The sequence below is a fragment of the Anarrhichthys ocellatus genome, unplaced genomic scaffold, assembly GCF_004355925.1.
Source record: "Anarrhichthys ocellatus isolate YVR2014 unplaced genomic scaffold, GSC_Weel_1.0 scaffold6, whole genome shotgun sequence".
In the NCBI taxonomy this organism is placed as follows: Eukaryota; Metazoa; Chordata; class Actinopteri; order Perciformes; family Anarhichadidae; genus Anarrhichthys; species Anarrhichthys ocellatus.
Genome location: NW_022280036.1, coordinates 14078952 through 14101216, shown reverse-complemented (window position 1 = coordinate 14101216; position 22265 = coordinate 14078952). Strand labels below are relative to the sequence as shown.

The 22265-nt window shown below is 38.8% G+C and overlaps 1 protein-coding gene across 2 annotated transcripts in view; it reads left to right on the top strand.

The window, feature by feature from the left end:
* Positions 1–16697, top strand: part of pcdh9 (protocadherin 9) — a 183851-nt gene extending 167154 nt beyond the window's left edge. For both annotated transcript variants that reach the window (XM_031846166.1, XM_031846167.1), the window contains exon 5: positions 14673–16697. In XM_031846166.1, coding sequence (XP_031702026.1) covers positions 14673–15043 — 371 coding nt within the window. In that variant the 3' untranslated portion in view covers positions 15044–16697. The remainder of the gene's footprint in view (positions 1–14672) is intronic.
* The last annotated feature ends 5568 nt before the right edge of the window (positions 16698–22265 follow it).

Here is a 22265-nt window from a genome sequence, read left to right as displayed (position 1 = left end):
TAGGGAAAGCAAGGTTGTTTTTTTATATTGCATAAAGTAAAATCAGCTGTTTGCCCACCTCCTTGATTTGATTTCTAATATGACTACGACATAATATATGTATGTATAGTTATTATTCTTAATTCCTTTAATCATTCACTTGATAATTCTAAATGTTACATCAAGGCACACATTTTTATTTACAGCTCTGCAGATTGTTTGATAATTTCCATGTGTTGTTATAGATACACTGCTCATGTGTAGGGCCATATTGTAGCTCCAGTCCTTCTCACAGATGGACATTGGAATAGGCTTTTGGGTTGCATAGCCCTCCTGCAAGGATGTGATGGACACTTAATTACTTGGCAGACAGAAGTTATTCGCCACCTGCACCCAACAGGGGTCTCTGCCAGGGCCTGACCTCCACTTCCTCCCAGTGCACCCACCATCTCACAAAGCAGATTTATGCATATGGCTGACATTTTACATTGTCATCAGGTTTTCATTTCCTTCATGTTGGTGTTTTTATTTTTTTATTTTTTTTTATTTAAAGCTAGAACATGCGCTGAAAGTAAAATATGTGACTGACACATTTTCTTTTAATGATTTGGTGAATCTGTAAACTATACAATCACTCACATATTTCCTTCATTACATAACAATCTAATTAGTGTAGATTTAGCATATCCCCATATTGTGATATGTGTGTGTGTGAATGATGCTTTGAAGAAGGTGGGGATGTGGGGATATAAATGGATTGTGCATTGAAAGTGGCATCAATTTAACATGGATTTGTTTGTTATACCCTGCACATATTCTGTGATTTACTGAGTACACTGCTTTCTCACCAATCCATGTGATCCAGTGACCCTATATTTGTAATTGACATTTTTTGTCAACAGCTTAACACCGCCGCAGCCAAGGCAGACGGTTCTTAGTGTCAATGAGGAGGTGCTAATTTTTCTATCACATCCCAATTTTGACACTTTCGTTCACTTAACATGTAGACATGGTTGTGAACTACACACAGTGAAGCTGTGCTGTGTAGTGTGAGAATTTACACTTTCACTGAACATTATGTAAAGAGTATGGCATAGGATTGTATGGATAATCCATACAACATATCCATGACCTTAAAACAGAAAGAAAAAAAAAAAGCTGAATTTCTTTTTTTACCAAATCAATAGTTGCTGGCTTTAATTTTTTATGCATACCTTTAAATCAGGGCAATTTTAATAGACAGTGCAGCACTATCCATTCCCTCAGGTAATTATGAATAAATGTATATGTGGGCAGAGCATGCTCTGAAATTACAATTATTAACAGAGAGGAGATGTACCTCAACATTGCAATTGCAGAGCTCTCGGGGGATTAACAAGGTTCTGTTTTATTATCGAATTCCTTCAGGCCCAAGATAATGATCAACACACATGTCTCTCTGTCACTAATTCACTGTAGAACTTGTCAGCCTCTCAGTTTTTTTGCTCTTTTTCACTCTCACCTCTCACTCTTTTTCATTTTTTTATTCCTTTTACCCCTTTTCTTGTACCTCTGCAAGTAAGCAGTAACACCTGCTGCGTCCCCTTCCTCTTTATGTTAATTCCATGTGCTTGACTGCGTGTGTGAGTTTTACTGGAAGAGCACGTACCTGGAAAGTACTCCAAATAATGTTATGAATATCTCGCACTGTATCTGTTACACTGGTGTTGCTTTCTGCTACAGGCCATTTACCCCTCCTTGATGCTAATTCAGACTCTGCACTCTGAGTCTTTGTTGAGCTGTGTCGAGTGACTCCAGAAGAAGGCCGTGTAGACAACAGGGCACATTCATTCAAAATGTACAAGGAACTACATCCAGCTATTCCCAAAAAATGATAAGATGATGTTCGAGTCATACATATTTTTAGCATAGGCTGCCTAATAATGCTTATTAATTATGAATTAATATTACTGGTTAATTGCTTAAAAATAAATGTATGACAACACAAAAGTGTGTGTCTTGTAAAATATAGCCATTTTAACTGGAATACAAAACAATCATTGATTATTTAAAGTAAGCTTCATCAGAGATGTGATATGAGAGGGCATACGTGTTATTGTGGTACAATATCTATGTGCAATGAAAATACACCATAGTCTATAACAGGCCCAACTACATGCATTGTGGCAAGCCATAAAGGGTCAACCTTGTCTCTTACAAATTGTATTCATATGTAGCTATTTTGTTGATATTTGTAATATTTATTATCACACAATGTCCATGACCCCATGTCCTTATCTTTGGTGGTTTTAGTTGGCTTTCCTTAACCATGTTTCACTTTAGTTGCCATTTTCTCAATGTTCTGACCGTAATCAAAACCGTAACCACAATAATACAATATTTCAACATTTACAAAATATTCAATACAGAGATTTTGCAAATATGTTAATATTTTGCCTGCTATAATTATAACATTCTTAATTTAGCTGTCATTGCATTTATCGCAGATGTACTTTGCTCATGCAGAAAAGAAGTTGCACTGAACAATTTTAACTGAGTGACTCAATCACTACTCTAAATTAAGAGGTGGCATACACTTCCAGTATACCCTCACTATGCAAGACACTTAATGCTCTGCATCTAAATTTAACATTATAAAACAGAATATTTAACAAATATGTTAGTTTGACGTTTAAAATGGAAGGTCTTCATTTCAGTTTTAAAGTTTACAATCCAACGATGACACTCACTCGTCTTAACTTTTGACTGCAACAATAAGTGGTTTTAAAAAAAAGTTACATACATTCCTAAATATTGATTATTTTGAATCAGTCCATGTTTACCAGCTGCCAAACAAAATAAGTCCATGTCTGTTATATCTTTTATTGATATGTTATCGTTTCCAGTACACATCTAACATTGAGTAATACGTACTCATCAATGCACTTCAGTACAAGCAGCTATTTCTTATCTTGTCATTCCTTCCAGATTAAAATCAATACTCGCTGCATACCACAAAGAACATAATCACAAATAAAAACATGAACACAGTGTAATATGGCACAGCGTCAAGCAATTGGACTGGACCACTAAGCAGCATTGATGCTTGAATTAATTTTTTTCTTGCATTTGATGGTTGAATTACCTGGTGTCTTGTGTATATAGGGCAAAGTGAATTGTGGTCATGGTGTAGTGTTACTGTATTATGAAGTCAACATGATCATTATCTATATCTGTTAAATTACTTTCACCTTAACAGCCACAGCAAGCTCACAATGATTAACAGATTGTACCCTTGTATTGAATTTGAAATCTATTCCTCATATCTCAAATGTCAACATAGAGACTGTTAGTGAATGTCGTCTGGGTGCATGCGTGTGTGTTCTACGCAAGCGCTTGTGGACTTTTCATTCATTCATTTTTCAACCACATTTCTGGCATTGCCTGTCAGTGCAGCCCTTTGACCAGGTCTTAACATGGAGGTCGAGCAAAACAATAATATAAATAATATACATTTCATTATTTCAAACAGAAAATTGTATATGGGCCAATTATGAAAACTGAATTAGTCACCACATACAGTATCACTTAAGGTCTTTGACCAGAAATATATTCGAGATGAGCAGGCATACTCACTAATTTAGGGCAGAAATTAGATTACAAGGTCAGTGGCTGAGTCTAATGCAGTGGAAGATTAGAGAGGGAGAAGAAATCATTTTTACATGGCTATTGTTGTCATGGGGACTGAGCACTTGCACTGAGCTGTGTAAAACAGCAATTCAAAATGTGTTTTGAAAACCTGTGTTGTCATCCCTATTTTGCCATAAAGGACATGTATAGTACATCGTGTGATTATTATATTGATATTGTGTTGACATTGTGTTTTAGTAAATAAAGTTGTCCCACTGACTCTGCCATTGATCAAGGAATCAGAATAATGGAATAATAGTACTCGTGATATGCTTATCTCTAGTCCTTCTTAGACATGGGAACTGTAACACTGCTGGCTTAATCTCTCTGCTTCAATAATGTATTTGACCTTTCAATCATACATTTCAGAAATGTTCAATAATGACTTTATTTGAAACTATAATTACAGACACTGCTCCAATGCATGCGCACTTTTGGTATCTGCCTTCCTTTACCACCCAATGCACAATGAACATACAAACTGTACACATTTTTCTTTGGTATCCCACACTTTAGCAGTTATATGAGTTATATACATAGCTTTATTGAATGACTAATTTGTGTCAATCAAAAATGGTTAAATGGATGGACAGTGACAATGGATGGTTGATAGAAACATGGCCATGGCAGCACAGATGACTATCAAACTGAAGGTCTGAATGTCAGATATGTTACTTGTTTCAGATGGCAGCACTGTCTACTAACAGACTTAGATTATTCTTTTTGTAACATCAAATGAACATTATTTTATATACCAATGTTTAATTGTATGTTGGTTAAGTCTACAAAAAGCCATATCCAGTTTATGCCTGATAAAGGTGTGTTCTATATGAATTTGTAAGCAACAATACACCATATCAAATGTATAGACTTTGGTGATTTGTATTTCTAGCTGTCCTCTTTACAAATACTGAAGTACAGAGTTACCATATGTAGGCATGTGCCTTATTTTCACAATCCCACTGTATTATCCAAATGGTAAGATATCAAAGGTAGCATAGCTTCAGTGAAATTGCGTTTTGTACCAACTGATGCAGATAATCTGCAGGAATATGCAGAAACATGTCTGGAAGAAAAGATTACAGCAAAAGCTAAAATGCTTGCTGGTGAATACAAATGTAGCGAGCAGTCACTGGTGACTTGTTCAGTTTCTGCAGTGCAGTTCAGATGTCCTGCCCCACTTCCCCCGTAGTTGGCTTATGTTTGAGTTGCTTGGTCACAGAGCATTGTACAGTCTAATAGCTGTAGGCTTAAGTTTGGATGCTGAGACAAAGAGTGAATATGTTTGTACTGTAGCATCATCTCACCCCAAGGGGTGGAAGGTGTGTTCTACAATGGAGTTTAGTTTAATCCTCATCATCTCTTTTGCTGGTGCCTCCAGGCCAGAAAGCACTTTTTCTTATTGTTAACCGAGCTTAAGTTCTGCAACTTTTAGTCCAGCAGGCCATAACAAAGAACTTGTTCTGGTCTCCCCAAATTGATTGAGAATATCTGGTCTGTTGCATCGGAGATTTGGTCGAATTCCTCCATGTTATCATTGCAGTTCAGTTTGTTTTGCAACTGCAGCAATACCATTTTTTCATTGTGCTAACTGACACTGTGTAAGTTTCTCGTTGCTCTCTAAGAAATTTAAAAAATCCATCATAAGGAGGTATGTCGGTAGCCGATACCTGGGATTGGGATTGATCCAGGCATTTGTGATGGATAGATCTGGGCTAAGTGAAGCCCGATCCATTTTGGTTCCTTTGTTTGTTTGTTTTAAGTACTGCAGCTGTCAAAATCTCCCCATTGAGCCCAATTAAAACACTTGACAATTTCTTAATGCACAACGTTTTTGAGTCAGCGTGTATGTCAGCGTGTGTCAGCCTTTCAGCAACCTTTGTTAGGTGCGCCGCACTTCTAAAGTGCCGCTGTTGGTTAAATTGCATTTGAACTTTAGTGTTTACCTAGTTCATGTAAGTCTGTCCAAATGTTTCCTAACCTTTTTGCTAGAAAATGACACTGATCTATCCAGAGATATTTTACAAAGTACCATAGGACATAAAACAACATATGTTTGAAGACCCTCAAAGGAAAGCTATGATGGCAGATATATTTGTAAATTAACTCAGACATTTTAATTTAACACTAAATGTGTACAATGCAGACGTATCATGTAAAATACTAATACAAAAAACGTGATTGGTACCTCTCGTATTGTAAACTTTTTTCTCGTCAGGCTGTTAAGTTGATGGTTGTACTTGCTCCGACTGACAAAACTCTCCAGTCTCATCCACTCCTCCTCACTGCTGCAATCTAAAAAGCAGGAGTCACCTGAAATTCTGGAGGTGGCATGACCCAGAACTGCAAATTAAATTTGCGGCGTACAGTAGAAGATGAGCAGGAAAGGTCAGAGTCTTTTGATGCGCCACTGGGCTGTTACTCTGCAGCATGTCTGACGCTGTGCTTTTCAGATTCTATGGTCTGTCCACAATATCTGATTCATGGCAAACTTAAGCTTCTTCCCTAAGCATGAGAGGCCGGATGGTTTTGAATGCAGTGGAGAACTCATAGTATATGATTCATACCATATTATCTTAACATCTTTATTGAAAGTTAAGTCTAACATTGAATATGCATTAGTGCATTAGGCAATGCTTTTGAGAATACAGTCTCGTTGTCGTTGAGTTATATATCTTGGAGCTACAAAATAGCAACAACACTTTAAATGAATAATCATTACTATTCCATATAGACGAAACATCAAGTTAGCTTTAAAATGAGGTCAGAAAGAAATATATTGACTCCTAAAACAACTGTTTAATTTTTAATGTTACTTTGCTAAAATTCAACAACTTTGATAGAATATTCCACTTAAAGAGGATGCAGTTAAACCCTAGAGTGGTGCAGTGGAGTTTTGAGGGAAACACGGAGTCAGGAGAGCATCAGGGATAAAGGGAAATATGGTTTTGGATTACTTGGGTTTTTATAGCTTCTCCCCACCTAAAAAACAAAAGGGAATCACTTATCAGAATTGCTCCTTACTATCACATAGTGGCTACTGACTCAAGACTGTAACATAGGGGAAAGAGAATGAGGAAAGAATTAATTGAGTCTCATGTGAATACTATTCACCAAATGATCTGATGTCTATCAGAAGATTAAAAATTGTGATTGTAGATTGGTAGCCTGGGCTGTCAGACCACATGCAATTTTAAAGCGCTGTAGGGTATTTAGGCAACAGACCATGAACGCTTTTCAAATCATACATAATGATGCCAACCCTGAAACCCATTAGTGCTGGGCAAGTATTAGAGAAGTGAACATGGTTGCTTCCACAAAGAACTGAATAATGAGAGGTGTGTTTGTTCAATTACTACATTCTAATGACCTTCAGTAAATAAATATATCACACATGTAGAGTACATCTATGTACGTACAGTATGTGGTATGTGCATTGTCCAGTGCACATTTTCCTAACGAAACCAATCGGCTGACTTTTTGATAAATAAAATCACTGAAAATGCCAAAACATTTCTTAAGCTTCATTTCCACCTCACCAGCATCAGTAGCCCACTTATTCCCTCACGCACTATGCTGTAAACAGGACAAATGTGTGGATCCAATACAGAGTACCTTGAGCTGAATATTTGAATTACAAATTGATCTGAGAATAGTTTTAAGTGAGGTCTAAACCAATAATATTTATCAGGGATCATGGGAATTATGTAAATGAAGGCATTTTTTTGACAGGCTTTGTGCTTTTGTTTTTCTTACTGTTCCTCACCTTCACTTTTCTTTTCTTCTCTTCCATCTTTCCTGCTCCTCTGTTCTATATATCTAAACACCCTTCTCTTCCATTCTCAAGCTTTGTCTTCTTTTTCTATTTTGACTGCCTCCTGTCCTTCATCTACTCTCATGAGAAGCTGCTGCCTGGCCTCAAAGGGAGCACTAGAAAGGATCCATCAGCCAGACTAGTATTCTCCTGAGGATGCATCCAGCATGTTGCTCTGTTCTGCTCTGCTCACTATTACATTTATCCAACCCCAGATAGCCTTTACTGTAGATCACAGGACCTGTTTTCAAATTAGCTGCAAAGCTGTATGGAGCTGTAATTCTATGCTTTGTTGGACACCAACCACCATACCACTCACATGTTTCCCAAAGCCATTTGCAATATATTTGCTCTTAGTATGAGGCATATCTTTATGAATACAGGCTATGTTTATAATGCTGTATATCATTTCATGCCTTGGCGTATACAGTGATGGATCAGTGGTATATGTCTGTATGTATGTTTTGTGTTGAAAGACGAACGGGTCACAGAGAAAACCTACAGCAGATTTAAAGAGTTAATCTGCCAGACGTATCTTGTCTGTTTTCGAGCAGCAGCTGGAGACAGTGGTAAGGCTGAAATTGCCTTACCACTCCATGTTGGACCAAAACAAAGCCTCATTCATCCCCAAATAACAACATCTGGGCATGCTTAACAGCATGGATAAATAAACAAGCCCTATGGACACTAATTCCCCCGCACTCAATCACTCTCACTCCCTCTCCACCCGTTCCCCCTTGCCATTCTGAAGGCTGTAGGTTGTTGGTGGTGGACTGGCACATCAGCACTGATAGTGTGCATCCAATTAATTAGCCAAACGTTATCTCATTAGCAATAGCCGGCAGACTAAAACAAGAATACTCCCTTATAGTTGCAAACAACCTCTGGCCAAAAATGAGGATGATTGTCTCCTCCTCTGTAACCTCGGTGATATGTTGATGCTGAGTAGGAGGATTGAATGAGAGACATGTGAATACTGTTTGGTCAAAGTGTCCATCGTTAAGCAGCAATTGCTCGTGGCTCACATTTATTCAACAGCTTATGCAGAATTAAACAGACCAGCCCCCAGCACATCCTAATGAGTCCTTATCAGGAGGCAATCTAATGGTTTCTTTGTCTGGAAGTTATCTGTCTTTGTGGACATCTGCAGCATTTGCACAGAGCTGTAAGCAAAAGTAAGCACCATCTGACACGGTTGTGAATCCCTTGCATTCCTCAACACCTGTGCCTCAATGTTATTTAAAGCACTCAGGGGCTCTGCACCAAACATCAGCCACCGGCTATTTGCTTGTGTGTGTGGTGTGTGTGTGTGTGTGTGTGTGTGCGTGTATGCAGAGAGAAACTTGACTTCTTGAGCATAGTAACCATGAGCAACAAGCTATGCACAGACAAAGTAGCACTAAACAATGTGAAAGCCATTTTGTGTGAATTAAGGGAACTTGATGATACAATTAGAGTTTTATCTATGTGGAAAAGCTGTGACTTTGAAAATTAGCTGATTATGCATGCTAATGCTGTGGACTTGAGATATGTTGATTCTTTGTCAGTGGACATCAATGCAAATAGGATTATGTGTCTCACCATTACTAAAATAATTCCAATGAAATCTGTCTGTCTGTCCGTCTGACATAATGGCAAAATGCATAAATACAAGTGATCATAGGGATAAAAAAAGAAAGAAAAACATGTTCACAGCAATGCTTTGGTGCTTGTTTAAAACATCTTCCAACAGCATGCAGCTCAATCAGGTGCCTCTTCGTTGCTTAAATCTTACAAGATAAAATTCACCTAAAATTCACATGAAAGCTCATGTATTTTATAAGCTATTTGCAAAAGTAAAGAAAGAGTTACATTTCTACATTTCACTGGGCCGTACGGGATCTATTTCAGATGTACTGCGTGTTTGTCGAGCTGCAGTACAACGGAGTACATACCCAGCGGCCTCTTATCTGCAGTTGTAGTGTCATGGTGTGCTGGTGCTTATCATCTGTCCACAGCTCTTCGAAGTTTCAGCAAGAGTAGCAGGATGTCACTTGACGCCCTCTGGCCTTTTCCAAGTCGCACGGTTTTCAGCAAAGACTGATTATTGATTACGCTATTAGCATGTATAGCTATGTCACTTTCCATGGAAACCTGAATGTATACAGTATGTATGAGATGTCACTGATTACAGAGTGGGAGGTCAGAATGCAAACAAGCATATTCTTGGACAAAATACAATAGAATACGCTGCTAATAAACCTTGATGGTCAATGTCTGTCAAGTTAAATCAGATGAAATCACAGAGGTCTATTCACAGTAAGGATTATCACCAAGAGCTATACAGGAAAACAAGATGGAAATAAAGAGTTGTCTCTATGTGAATATTAAAGCACTGGACAATTGTAGGCCATGCCACAAGAGAATTAATAAGTCAATGGCAAACTACAAAAAAGTAAACAAAGTAAAGACAACGACTAATAAGGCAGGAATTTAGGAAGATTACAGACTGTGTTTAATGTAGTTAACAAATACTCAATCTGGACTCTTCCAGGAAGTCTGTTCCAAAGTGAGGAGGGCTGATGGGAGGAGGTTCTACCTCTTACAGTGTCCTTTCAATTAAATGGACCAACATATTCCTGTTCACTGTAAACTTTAGGGCTCTCCCTGCATCAATAGGGAGCCAGTAAAGAGAGATTGAGGCACCAGTAATGTGCAGTGTTGTGTTTTGGCTTTGTTTGAAATATTTTGACTGCTGAGTGAGTTTTGAATAAGCAGGTGTGGAGTTTCTGGAGAGTGATATACCACAGTACTTTTTTATGAAGGGAACAAAATAATTGTCTGCTTTTTTTTTGGGTTGTTAAAGGAGAGGAGATATCCTTCCCCTAGATATATTGCTGAAGTACAAATGTGCTTTATTGTGCTCTAATGACACATTTCAAGAAATAGGTCCAGATCTTTGACTGCACAGGAACAATGTTTTATTTTGAATATCCCCTAAATATATTTTATTGGATAACTTATAGTCAAGTTTGCATTTGAACTACTACCACTTATAATGGCAGAAGGTGGGTATTCCAGTCATTTATACTTCATATTTAGCCATGTTACTGCTCCGTTTACATCCTAAAGAGTTTTTACGCACTCGTGGTCTTTAAGGTTTTGTGCATCTGAACAGAGCTGGTGCAGACGTCTGCATAGTTTAAAATGAGATGAAATGATCTGTTGAGTGAGATGTGTTAGTGAAAAACACGTCTCATACACTTGCAGTCCAGACGAGGGGTTAGCCAATTGTGGCTTATTTTTATTTAATCAAACATGACACTATATACACCAATTTGTAATGCTATTTGTATCTGTTTATTTTCCTCTTGAACACAAATATGTGGATATATATTTATAAGTATCTCAGATACAAAAGCAGAAGTACCCCCTGAAGTACAAGTATCCCTGGTTGGGAAATGCTGGACTATATTATACAGTATACATACTGTTGGATTTGTATAGTTTTTTTCTAAACCTACTAGCTCAATGCCTCAATTGGTTGTTCAATCAGGCTGTGTCTCAAACAACAGGCATGCACAGATTAGAAGAGAAAATGGCTGATTCAAATTATCCTCTGCTGCCCACTGATTGTACCAATCTACATGCAAATGGTCATGTTTGTTGCACAAGGAATAGCAAAGCACAAAGTGCCCTTGATAAATGTCTGTCTCTGCTTTTGTTACAAAAAAAAAGAAATATGGACAATTCAGTCACCTAACTCTGCTGTAATCAATACACAAACTGTTAATATCACAAACGCATATATTGAGACAAACAAATCAGTCAGGTTTTTTGTTGCTCCATTTCTATAATTTTTTTCAAGCACCCGATGATTACAAAGTAGGATGAAATTACATTGGTGACATCCTCATTATCATGACTTCATTATAATCATTTGCCGAACAATACAAAAACAGCAAAAAGTCACGTAAATGGCGGCACTGTAAATTGCTCCTCTGCGCAACACTGCATACCATCTACATGTGCACAGTCCTTTTCCTCTCGCCCGTAACAGCCATTCATCTACAATCTCATTTGAGGAATTCATCTTACTGTCTCCCGGGAACCATGTATCTGTGTATCTAATCATGCTCTCTGTGGTTCTCCTTGCAACCATGATAATGTGTGTCTTGGTTAGACTCCTCACATGCCAGTTATGAGTTCCTGTTATTGTGATGGACACCACATTCATGAAGAAGAGTGATTGTCTCTCTCTCCGGGGTCCAGGCTTTCTTCAAATCATAAATCTAAATGTGCTGTCAAAGCCAGATCCAGATCCCATTGTTTGAGTAGCACGGCTTAGTGGAACACGAGGACACATTCTCATTAAACTAGAATTATAATAAAACATATTGTCTGAAACATGTAAACTAAATATAGCAAATGAGCCAATAGGTAATATACAATTTTTTATTATCTTGTTTTGGGTCAGAATATATGAAGAAGCATAGGAACAAAAAATAATTATTCTCCTCATGAACACACTTTTAATTGCTAACACATATAGAGTATCCAATACAGCAGCCCTGCAATCAATATCACCTTTTTAGGCTTATATTGTTAATCTTTCACTGAGACGCATTGAGAGGAGTATCAACTTAACTCTATTAACTCCAATTTATAGTTTGCAAAAGTGTCAACAATTTTTTGGATTTGTTTAATTAGAAAAAAAAGTTAACTATATCATTCAAATCACTTTCTTACATTTAAGCTAGCGTTATTTTTTTATGGTCAGGTAAAATTGTCGTATTTCTTATTATTGATCCTTATGGTGGAGTGTGGTAAAAAAAACTAAATACAACTAAAAACAACACATTGTGGTTGTAGACACATTATAGAAGTGTTTGACTGTTTGACTTTATAACCATAAAGATTGCCAAACCACAGCATATACAGTTAGGCTTGATTGTAGTTAAACCTGCAAAATTGACAAACAATTCTCGGTGGGTTCAGCATCAACAGGCCTTTCACATTCCAGTAAGGTTTTTTGTCTTTTTTTGGCAAAAATGTAATTTAATGGAGCTTAAGAAGACATTAATATGCAGATTTTCTTTCATTTATTTCATAATGTCAATATCAATTTTAATATATTTGCAAACATTTTTTTAAATGTAGGTATTATTAAATCCATAGGGTATTAAGTTGAACATAACAACTCGATATAAACAGGCATAAGATGTCTCCAATACTCTCTGCTCCTGTAATAACATTACATTTCAAATTGTCTGAGTAAGTTTCAACTAACAAGGAGAAAAACAGGTCCAGGCAGAAGTTTGAAAAAAGCCCTTTGAAATATTACACAACTTAGCCACCAGCCAATTAGCTTTTTGTGAAGCAAAGGGACAAATTAGGACAAATAGTTATCATTTTCTTTTTTAGGACAAAAACAGATGAATTCATTACCCTTTGAAGCTTGAATTACAAATACAGACAGAATTGTTTTGTTTTTTTTAAAAAGGAGAATAAACCAAACTCAAAGGAGAAGAATCCTTCAAATATTAGAGCGCATTATATTTCATGCATTATGTATTCCTTTTTATCAAATGAGATTTAAAAAAATACAACCTGAAACACTGACTTTTTTGATTTTTCATGTCTGAAAGGTGATGGATGTTCATCAGACGAGTAGCCAGATAGTAGCAAAGAGTTAGAGAACCATGTCCTGCTGATGATTTATTGTGATGCAGATTGACCTTCAGTGTTTTTTTTGTCTTTCTCAGGTTTAAGGGAAAGGGGTTAGGAACATTTCCACTGAAGAGAGGAATAGGGAGCATGTGCTATTGTGGCCTGCAGACTCTGGAACAACTGATTATTGACATTAAGTTGGTCAAAATCATAGATCCCCATACAGTGTCTATTGATACCGACAAAGCTTTCATTGTGTGTTTTATACACTTTACACACAACTGTATTCACTTACAGTGTCACATGTTCTCTTAATGTATTTAAATGTTCGACATTAAATGATAGAAGAGGTGAAAGTCAGCTTGTTGGTAGCCTAATTACTGAGAGAATATAAGATAACATCATTGCAGCGTAGCACCTTAGGCTGCACATCCCTCTATTTAAAATGTATTATGTAGGCGCTGTAAATGTTTCTATGGATTCAATTGACAGTGCTCAAAGAGAACTCATCCATCCTTTCATCCTCCGTTATAGCCCCCGATGCTCTCCAGTCCCAGAAAGCATGCTCATTTATTTTTCAAACTACAGCTTTATTTAAATGATGTCTCGAAAGGGGTTTGAAAAGTTGCCAAATCTAGAGAAAACACAGTGTTTTACAGTTCCTTATTGAACTGATTCTTGTTCTTAGCTGAAAGGAATGGAACCCGTTGTTGTCTTCTGCTTCTGTAGCCCATCTTCTTCAAGGTTCGATGTGTTGTGTGTTCAGAGATGCTCTCCTGCATAGCACTGTTGTAAAGTATGGTTATTTGAGTTACTGTTGCCTTCTTGTCAGATTCAACCAGTCTGGCCATTCTCCTCTGACCTCTCATATTAACAAGGTGTTTTCACAGGATGTTATTTTTCACACCATCCTCTGAAAACTGTAGAGACTGCTGTGCTCGTGAATACCAGGAGCTCAGCAGTTTTAAGATACTAACACTATGCCGTCTGGCCCCAACAATCATTCCAGTCGAAGTCAAGTTTCTTTCCCATTCTTAACTTCTAAACCTCTTGACCATGTCTGCATACTTTTATGCATTGAGTTGCTGCCACAATTTTGCCTGATTAGATATTTTCATTAACGGGCAGGTAACAGGTGTGTCTTATAAAGTATACATGTCCCACTCGTCCTTTAAGTCTGCAGCAAATGTTTTAACCATGACACCAATTTTTCCTTAACCTTAACTGAGTGCTTTCAGTGCAGAAACACAACACCAATAACAGATATAGATAGATTGTAGGATCAATTGAACAAGGAACAAATGAAATACTAGCAGTAATAAAGTATATTATTTTTTAACTCAGAAGAATGATTTAAATGTACTCTACAGGTACATAACATTAATAATGCTTGATATTTTTCTTTCATATAATCCTGTATGAAGAATTATCCCCTGTGGGTGACGATCAGGCTAAGTCGTATTTTGATCAGGACTGTAACAAAATGGTAATGATGCAAGTATTATGGTTGATCTCAATATATTTTTACCTGTTCTTTTTATCTTTTATTTTTCTCCTTTAGATGGCCCCCTGGGACCTCGTGGCTTAGTGGAAGCTACAGAGATGTGCACACAGGAATGCCTAGTCCTGGGACATTCAGACAACTGCTGGATGCCCCCGACATTGGGAACATACCAGCAGCCCAAGTCACCCGTGTCTAGCTTTGGCTCTCAGAGGGAGTGGGGTCCCAAGGAAAAACTTCTCAATGGACATACTCTAACCAGAACCTGGAAAAATGAGAGTGGGCGGTCAGAGCATTTTGGTGACAGGAAGCAGTTTGGGAGCGGAGAGGGACACTTCACCAGCAGTGGCATGGCTGATATTCCGCTGGTGAGTCTGAAGTCCTGCCAGCCAGCCTCCTGCCCAGACAGCCCGAAGGACCAGCAGCTATAAGATGGACTTTGCTTCTGTGCTGTGAGATGTCCACCTGAGCTCCTCTCCTGTTTTGTTATTGTTTTCTTTCTTGTTTCATCTCTTCCCACTTAAGTTGATGCTTCTGCAGTGTGATAGCCACATATACTATGTAGGCAACAAAACTATAGTGCTTATGCTGTGTTCTCTACAATCCAACTTTATTATGGCTCTTGAGGAAACCAATTTTTTTTTTGAACCTCCATGGATTTCTTCAACTTCACATTTTCTGTCCACTTCATGTGTGATTTGGACAAGTGGAGGAAGGACATGCGTAAAATGGAGAAAATAATAACAAAAAAACTACCATGGTTGACCAGTATATACACATATTTGTGGTGTGGTTGTTATTGAGTCTTTCAGGACTATATTAATCAACACAATCAAAGAAAATGGAATTACATTTCAGAAAGTGTTCTAATAACACTGTTAGTGGACACTTGTTTATTCTGTCATTGTCTGTGAGTTTGTAAATAAGACTTATTAACCACTATCATGTACATGTAATAACCACAGTGAATAGGACAGTTCGTGGCTGTCATCATCATGGCTTGTCAACCATTTGGGATTTCAAAATGGACAAATATCTATAATTTGGCATAATGTACAACAACTAAACATTTACCTAATTATTTAAAACCTGATGGTTAATTTTGAAACATTTTTCCATCCCGTAATATACTCAATGTTGCCCATGTTTCATAAAGATTTTTGTCAAGTACTGCAAAACCACAGGCAAACCTTTTTTTTTTTAAAACATTTTGTATGAAGGATGTCAGTGCTCAATATGTGCATTATAAAAATGAAAAGCTTTGAAAGCTCTCCTCTATAAACTGATTTTGAAAGTGTTCAGTACAATTAAATAGCAATATATTTGTAAATGGCTAAATGTTTTATCTAACGTTGATCTTATTATTGTATAGATTTTATTCAAATTGTGATTTAACTGAGTGCAATCCCTCAGTATTACCTGCAATTTATTGGCATATGTATATACATATATAATTTCCACACAGACTATTATTTTCCATACTTAAGAAAACACAGGTTATTAAAACAATGTAATCACTGTGCCTTCATGATGTTTCTTCAAACACTGAATTGCATTATTTAAAAGATGAGAACATGTTGGCTACAAAGACTATCCTGTGTGATAAAGAAATGCCTTATGCATTGGATGTTTGCCAAATTACACGTCACACAGATATTAAAGTACATAATCAAGTTTTTGGTATTGAATAAAAACACAAAGGCATGTGCAGATAATGGGTCAACCATGAAAGATCATCTGTCATTCCACTGTCTGAAAAAGTTTGTTTTATTCCACAGCATGGAAGGCAAATTACACAATGGAATAGCATGCTAAAAGATATAGCTTTTAAAAATGAACTTGATCATTTTTCTGTCATTTTATTTTATTGGAATAGAGTTGATTTGTGTATTAAGGAGACATTCAGTTTGTAAAGCATTTTCATATTTATGTCACAATATAAAGAAGTTAAGTGGGATGGAGTGATTTGCTTATCGCAGTATGTTTGTCAGTTGTGAGGGTGTTTGACATCACATATACTGAAACAGTTAATCCTTGTTAATACTCTACAGGTATACAGCTACTGCAATAAATGTTTTAATTATGTGTATGCTTAATTTGTGTAGAGGATGATCACCTCCGGAGTTCTGTGTCTGTTTTGTGTAGATGCTTCCCAACCAATGTTTCTCAATAATTTGGTACAATTTCTTGTTGTAAAATAAGTCAATTAATTCCTAGTGCAGAGGACACTCATGAGGTACAACTGAGCTGTTCCTAATTTTTTGAGTTATTTGTTGTTCTTGCAACAGCCAGATTGTCATCATTAGATTAGACCCATGTCCTTCACCATCACATGAACACAGCATTACCGTGTCCCTACCAAAAGAAAATCCTGTCTGAGGAAATACGGGTATGGTGAAATTTTGGGAGGGGGTTGCCATGGAAAATGTCTGGAGCCATCCAAAGACAGCTCTCAATTCACTGATGGTATCACTATGGTTCTAACTCATCCACACAGCATCCACCCTCTACTAGACTAGGGTAGTCTCCATTCTCAAGCACGCAATCGCCCACTGAAAATCTGTATACACAAAGCTGGCCAACCAGGAGGGTCACCCGAATACATGTGGACCCTACAGTATATATGGCAGCTGTCACCACTGTCTGCCATCCTTTTTCTCTTCAAACGAATGGTGGGGTGCCCACTCACTGCTCACCTCCACTGGCTAAGATTAAATGCCGGCAGTGGTGGGATTACTTCCAACGCTTCAATGTGATGCTTGGCTGCTATTCGAGCAACCTGAGCTTGAGACCTCTGACGTCAAGGTCCCGCCCCGACTGCTAACTCTCTGCCGCTGCCTCCAGTCATCCCTGCTGAGACACTGACTTCTTCTGCAGATGACGATGATGACAATATCTCATCACTGTCCGCTAGGAGGAGATAGATTACCTCTCAGAAGAGATTTAGGCCCTGTTGCAGAAAAGGGATATGTCTGTCCTCCCCACTCAAGACCGATTGAAAGTTTTAGTCTGCGTACCTCCTGGTTCCTAAAAGGAGAGAGTTCGGACCCATTTTGGAACTGTAAGTCCTTAACCAATGTATTGCCTGCAAGAATGTTCCATATGCTAACCATCAAGTGGTTAATGGAACTGGTTCAGCCAGGCGATTGACTTAAAGGATGCATCATTTCATGTCAAGGTGGCCCCTAAACACAGGGGAAACGTGAGAAAGCCTACAAGTACAACAGGCTGCCGTTCACCTATTCCCTGACCCCCACACCTTCAGTGGATGTGTGGACATGGCACTGCAGCCATTTTGCAACTGTGGCATAAGGGTCTTCTTTTTATTACAACCTCATCGTCAAGTCCATCGAATATTCCACATGGTCCAATTGATCTTGGAAGACGAGCGGTGAGCTGCCACACCTACAGGTGGAGTATCTGGGTGTTGTGCTCCACGTTTGCAGACTGGGGGCATCTCTGTCAGAACACAGACAAACAACCTGTTGCAGGCTGCAGCGTGGTGCGACGGTAACGCCGTTGACCGGCATGCAGGCGCTAGGGTTCATGGCGGCTGGCCATACGATGGTGCTAAGATGGTTTGCCAGCCTTCGCTAGCAAGCGCAAACCAGTGCCTGGTTACCATTACCTCATTAGAGAATGATGTACACTACTGGGAGTCCACACAACAATCATTGAAGGCTGGGAGGGACCTCCTCACAGAGACCTCCCTGCCTGGGTAGGGGGGGACCTGCCTTGGGCAAGTTGTTGGTGGTGTGAGGCCTCCAGCGGGGGACCAAAACATCAGACTCCTCGAACTACAGGCAGTGTTCCCAGTCCTCCAACACTTCAGACCCCTGATACACAAGTGGATCTGTTCACTAACCGATGCAACACCCACTGCTCGCTATGGTTGTCCCTGGCACAGCAGGATGGTCCACCACTGGGGACGGATGCATTTGCTCACATGCCATTGCTGAAAAAGCTGCTTTACGCCTTGATGCTGCTTTGCAGTGTTTGGTGGATAGAGGGCTGTCTTGTCTTTCACACCCTCTCGCGAAGCACTTCTTGCATGGGGTCAAAAGGTATTGCTCTGTGATGCGTGCCTCCTCCCGATTGTCGGAACTGTGATTAATGCTCAAGGCCTTGGTGAAGGGTCCCATTGAGCCTCTGGAGCACTCCTCTCTGAAGAAGTTGTCATTCAAGACAACTTTGCTGCTTGCAATGACCTCAGCTAAGACTAGTGTGTGAACTAACTGTCCTGTAGATTCACCCCAATATCTTGCTACGGCGTGGTGAGCGTACTGGGGCTACCCTCAGACCAAGTCCCTCCTTTGTTACCAATAACTTAAGGTGTTCTTTCAGTTCCAAGGTTATATAGCTGGATGCTTTTTGTCTTCCACCTCATGCTGAACAGGGAGGCAAAGTTACATGTGCTTTGTCCAGTTCATGCTTTGGCATTCTATTTTTTTTTAACAAACTGTCCCCATCAGACACACTTTACAGCTGTTTTTGCACTTTGCAGATGATGTGTCTTCGCACTGTAGTCCACTCATATTCCACACAGCATGGCAGTGTCAGTGGCCTTGTTTGGTGGGGTGAGGGTCGAGGACACGTGTGGCGTATCCGTGGTCGACACCCTGTCAGTTCATAAGGTTCTATCTCTTGGACATTGACAGGCTCATTTTCATGGACTGTGCTCGCAGGAATGACTGGTGAAAATAATGTCGTGTTGGTCCGTTGTGTTGCACCTGAACCTCCCTCTGGGCATGATACACCTACATACCGGTACTCCTTGATGTACCAAGAACTTTGATGTGCAGGATGTCTGCTGCTTGTCTTTTGACACCTGCAGTGTTAGTCTGTGGCTCTACCCAATTCAGTTGCGTTGGTGGGCTGCAGTAACTAAACTTTAGCGGGTAAGGTTCAGTGTTATTGGGTTAATATTATGTGGCTCCACTCACTATACCCTCCAGTAGAGAGTCCAGTAGAGAGCAGAGCCTGTGTTTGAACAAAAGTTACAATATTGTAACCCTCAGTGGGCACATTGGTGTTAGCTGAAGAGAAAAGTTATAGCTTAGCAGCAGGGTGTGCTGCTTTATATACTGTGGAGTCCCCACAGATTTGTAAAACCATGTCCTGATTGGTTGGCTACACTTATGCAAACTTTCAGTTGGCAAATGGGTGCCTCATGATTGCAGGAGAGTAGTACCCATAGAGTCCCGTAGAGGGCTCCGTCTTTCCATGTAGAAAAAAGGTTTACATTATCGTAACCTTCATTATGAGCTTTGATTAGGTGCTGAAATAATACAGTAAATGTTTCGGTAGGTACCTGGTAAAGGCACAGCAGGCAAGGTGACTGATGGGAGGCTGCGAGACCCAGGGGGGAAATCTCAATATAACTGTTACATTTTTGGCAGAAGTAGAGGTGCTTGTAGAGCTAGGAGCTTCACTTGAAAGGGTAGTCACACCAACAATGTCTTAAAGCCCCTAAAAGTGTGTTAAATCACTTCATCTTTAACTCATTTACTACCGCCATGGTATAGTCACTCTATAGTGAGAAGTAAATTGAGATTTGAGAATTGCAAGATTGTTGATTTTCACATGTATAAAATATAATGCATTGCACGATTGTTAGCAGAAAGCCGCGGTATATCCCTCGGACACAACTTTTTTTCATTCCATTGTGGGGAGTTTTGATGGCACTGTATAGAGGAAAAATCTCACACCCAGAATTTTACCAAACCACACTTCCCATAGCAAAGTGTAACTCATGATATATTATTCATCTTTCCACAGTTGATACTATAGCGTGATACTATAGCGTTGTGCTCATCAACTCACAAGAAATCTGCAATACATTTGCATGCCGCTACTGGCCAATAATGAAGGGCCAGGCACCCGGCATAACTGGTGAAGTAATTATATTGCTTTATTCTTTTAGGTTTTCTTTCTAACTGTAACCTCATTTGATATATTTATCAGCTGTCGCCCAATGGACCTGCTTAAATTCTTATTTGCCATGCTAGCTATCGACTTAGGCAAGAAAAGTTTCTGAGAAGCTTCAAAGCTAATTGCCTTGGAAGTGTGAGGGGAAGTAAATTAGTGTCACGCCACAACCAAGAAAAAAGGTTCCCAATCGCGTTTCCTTTTTATATGGCTTTGAGAATATTTTTCTTTGGAAAGCCTCTGTGCACAAAGTGGAACAGAATGAATGTTCAGTGGGGAATCAGTCACAGAGAAGGCATGCACTTCAGACAGAAGAAGAGACAACTCTCCACAAAGATACAGTCGACAGAAAAACCACCATCTACATATATTGAAGGCCTTATTTGAAGATAATAAGAGCTCAAATTAGTTAGTCTGCTCCAAGACTTCAGATAGTTTCATTTCATCTCTTGAATGTAGGAGAATTCAGTCTGGATCTCAACCAGTTTTACAGACCCTGTGGCCTTGTGAGCCTAAATATCTTCAGCCAGGAGAGATTCCTGTTTGGCTCACTGGAAGAGGAGCTCTGTGGTAGGCCAAGATCTAAAACCGGTTACAAAGGAGTTTTAAAATGAGACATTTTCTCTGTAGACTGCAGTGAAAAGAAGGTAAGAGTTGTGCAACCTGAAGCTATATAATCCAAGTTGTCTTTCTCGACCAAATACAGAAGTAATTATCCCCTTCAGCGACATAGTAGATAGCTGTCCTGCGTTACAATGTGACACATGTGGCAAAGTTAGGCATAGAAATTCAGAGTGCTTGAATAAGACTAATAGCAATTTAGATTTAAATATAGATGATTGCGCAAATTATAAGCAAATTATTCAGACACTGATTAAGTCAAACCCTGAGAATAAGTCTAGCTCCACAAGTCACTGTAGATATATTTAACAGCCATATGCACCAAACTGTCTTGAAATTAATTTGACAAAAGTGTATCCCACATCTAAAGCCATATCGATAAAAACATAAAGCCCACAAAAATAGATCAAGAGACCGAGCAGATATCTACAAAGTTTCAATGCATATTGACAAATTTTGACGACAGGTTTATCGTCTTATTATTCTGTAAAGGAGAGCACATACATGTATTAAAATTATTCCAGTAGTCTAAGCCTATTCTGGATAAACCATATATGATAGATGTGTCACAAAGTCAGGATGAAGAGGAATGGTTGCAGTGATGTTCTCTAGATATAGGTACATTGTCTTGTACAGAGCTGACAGCACAACCTTTACAGATATCTGAGCAAATAAAAAGTAAGCCTCCGAGACACTGTCAGAGATTAAGCTGAGGCCTATGCATCTTTGTCCAAAACTCTGAACTTAATTGTCTCCATTTAAATAAACAGCAGAACAATATAATAATATTACATGCCCTGAGGAAGAGGAGGACGACCAAATGGAACATGAAGGTCAACGGAGAAGATGATGAGAGAACATGAACTGTCATGCAATACCCACAGCAATAACTATGACAGATTAAGAGTCTGTCAGGAGAAATTGTACCTAAGCCAGCTGCTCTTACTATGACCTTATACCACAAATCTGAATCATTTGAGTTATTACATTCCCAGAGGTCACGGTGAAATATTGTAGGTCAAAACATTGAGTGAATACAGAGGGCTTCTTATGAAAAAGCTTTAAGAACCACTGTCACAAATAATGTAAACAAGAGCTAGAGTG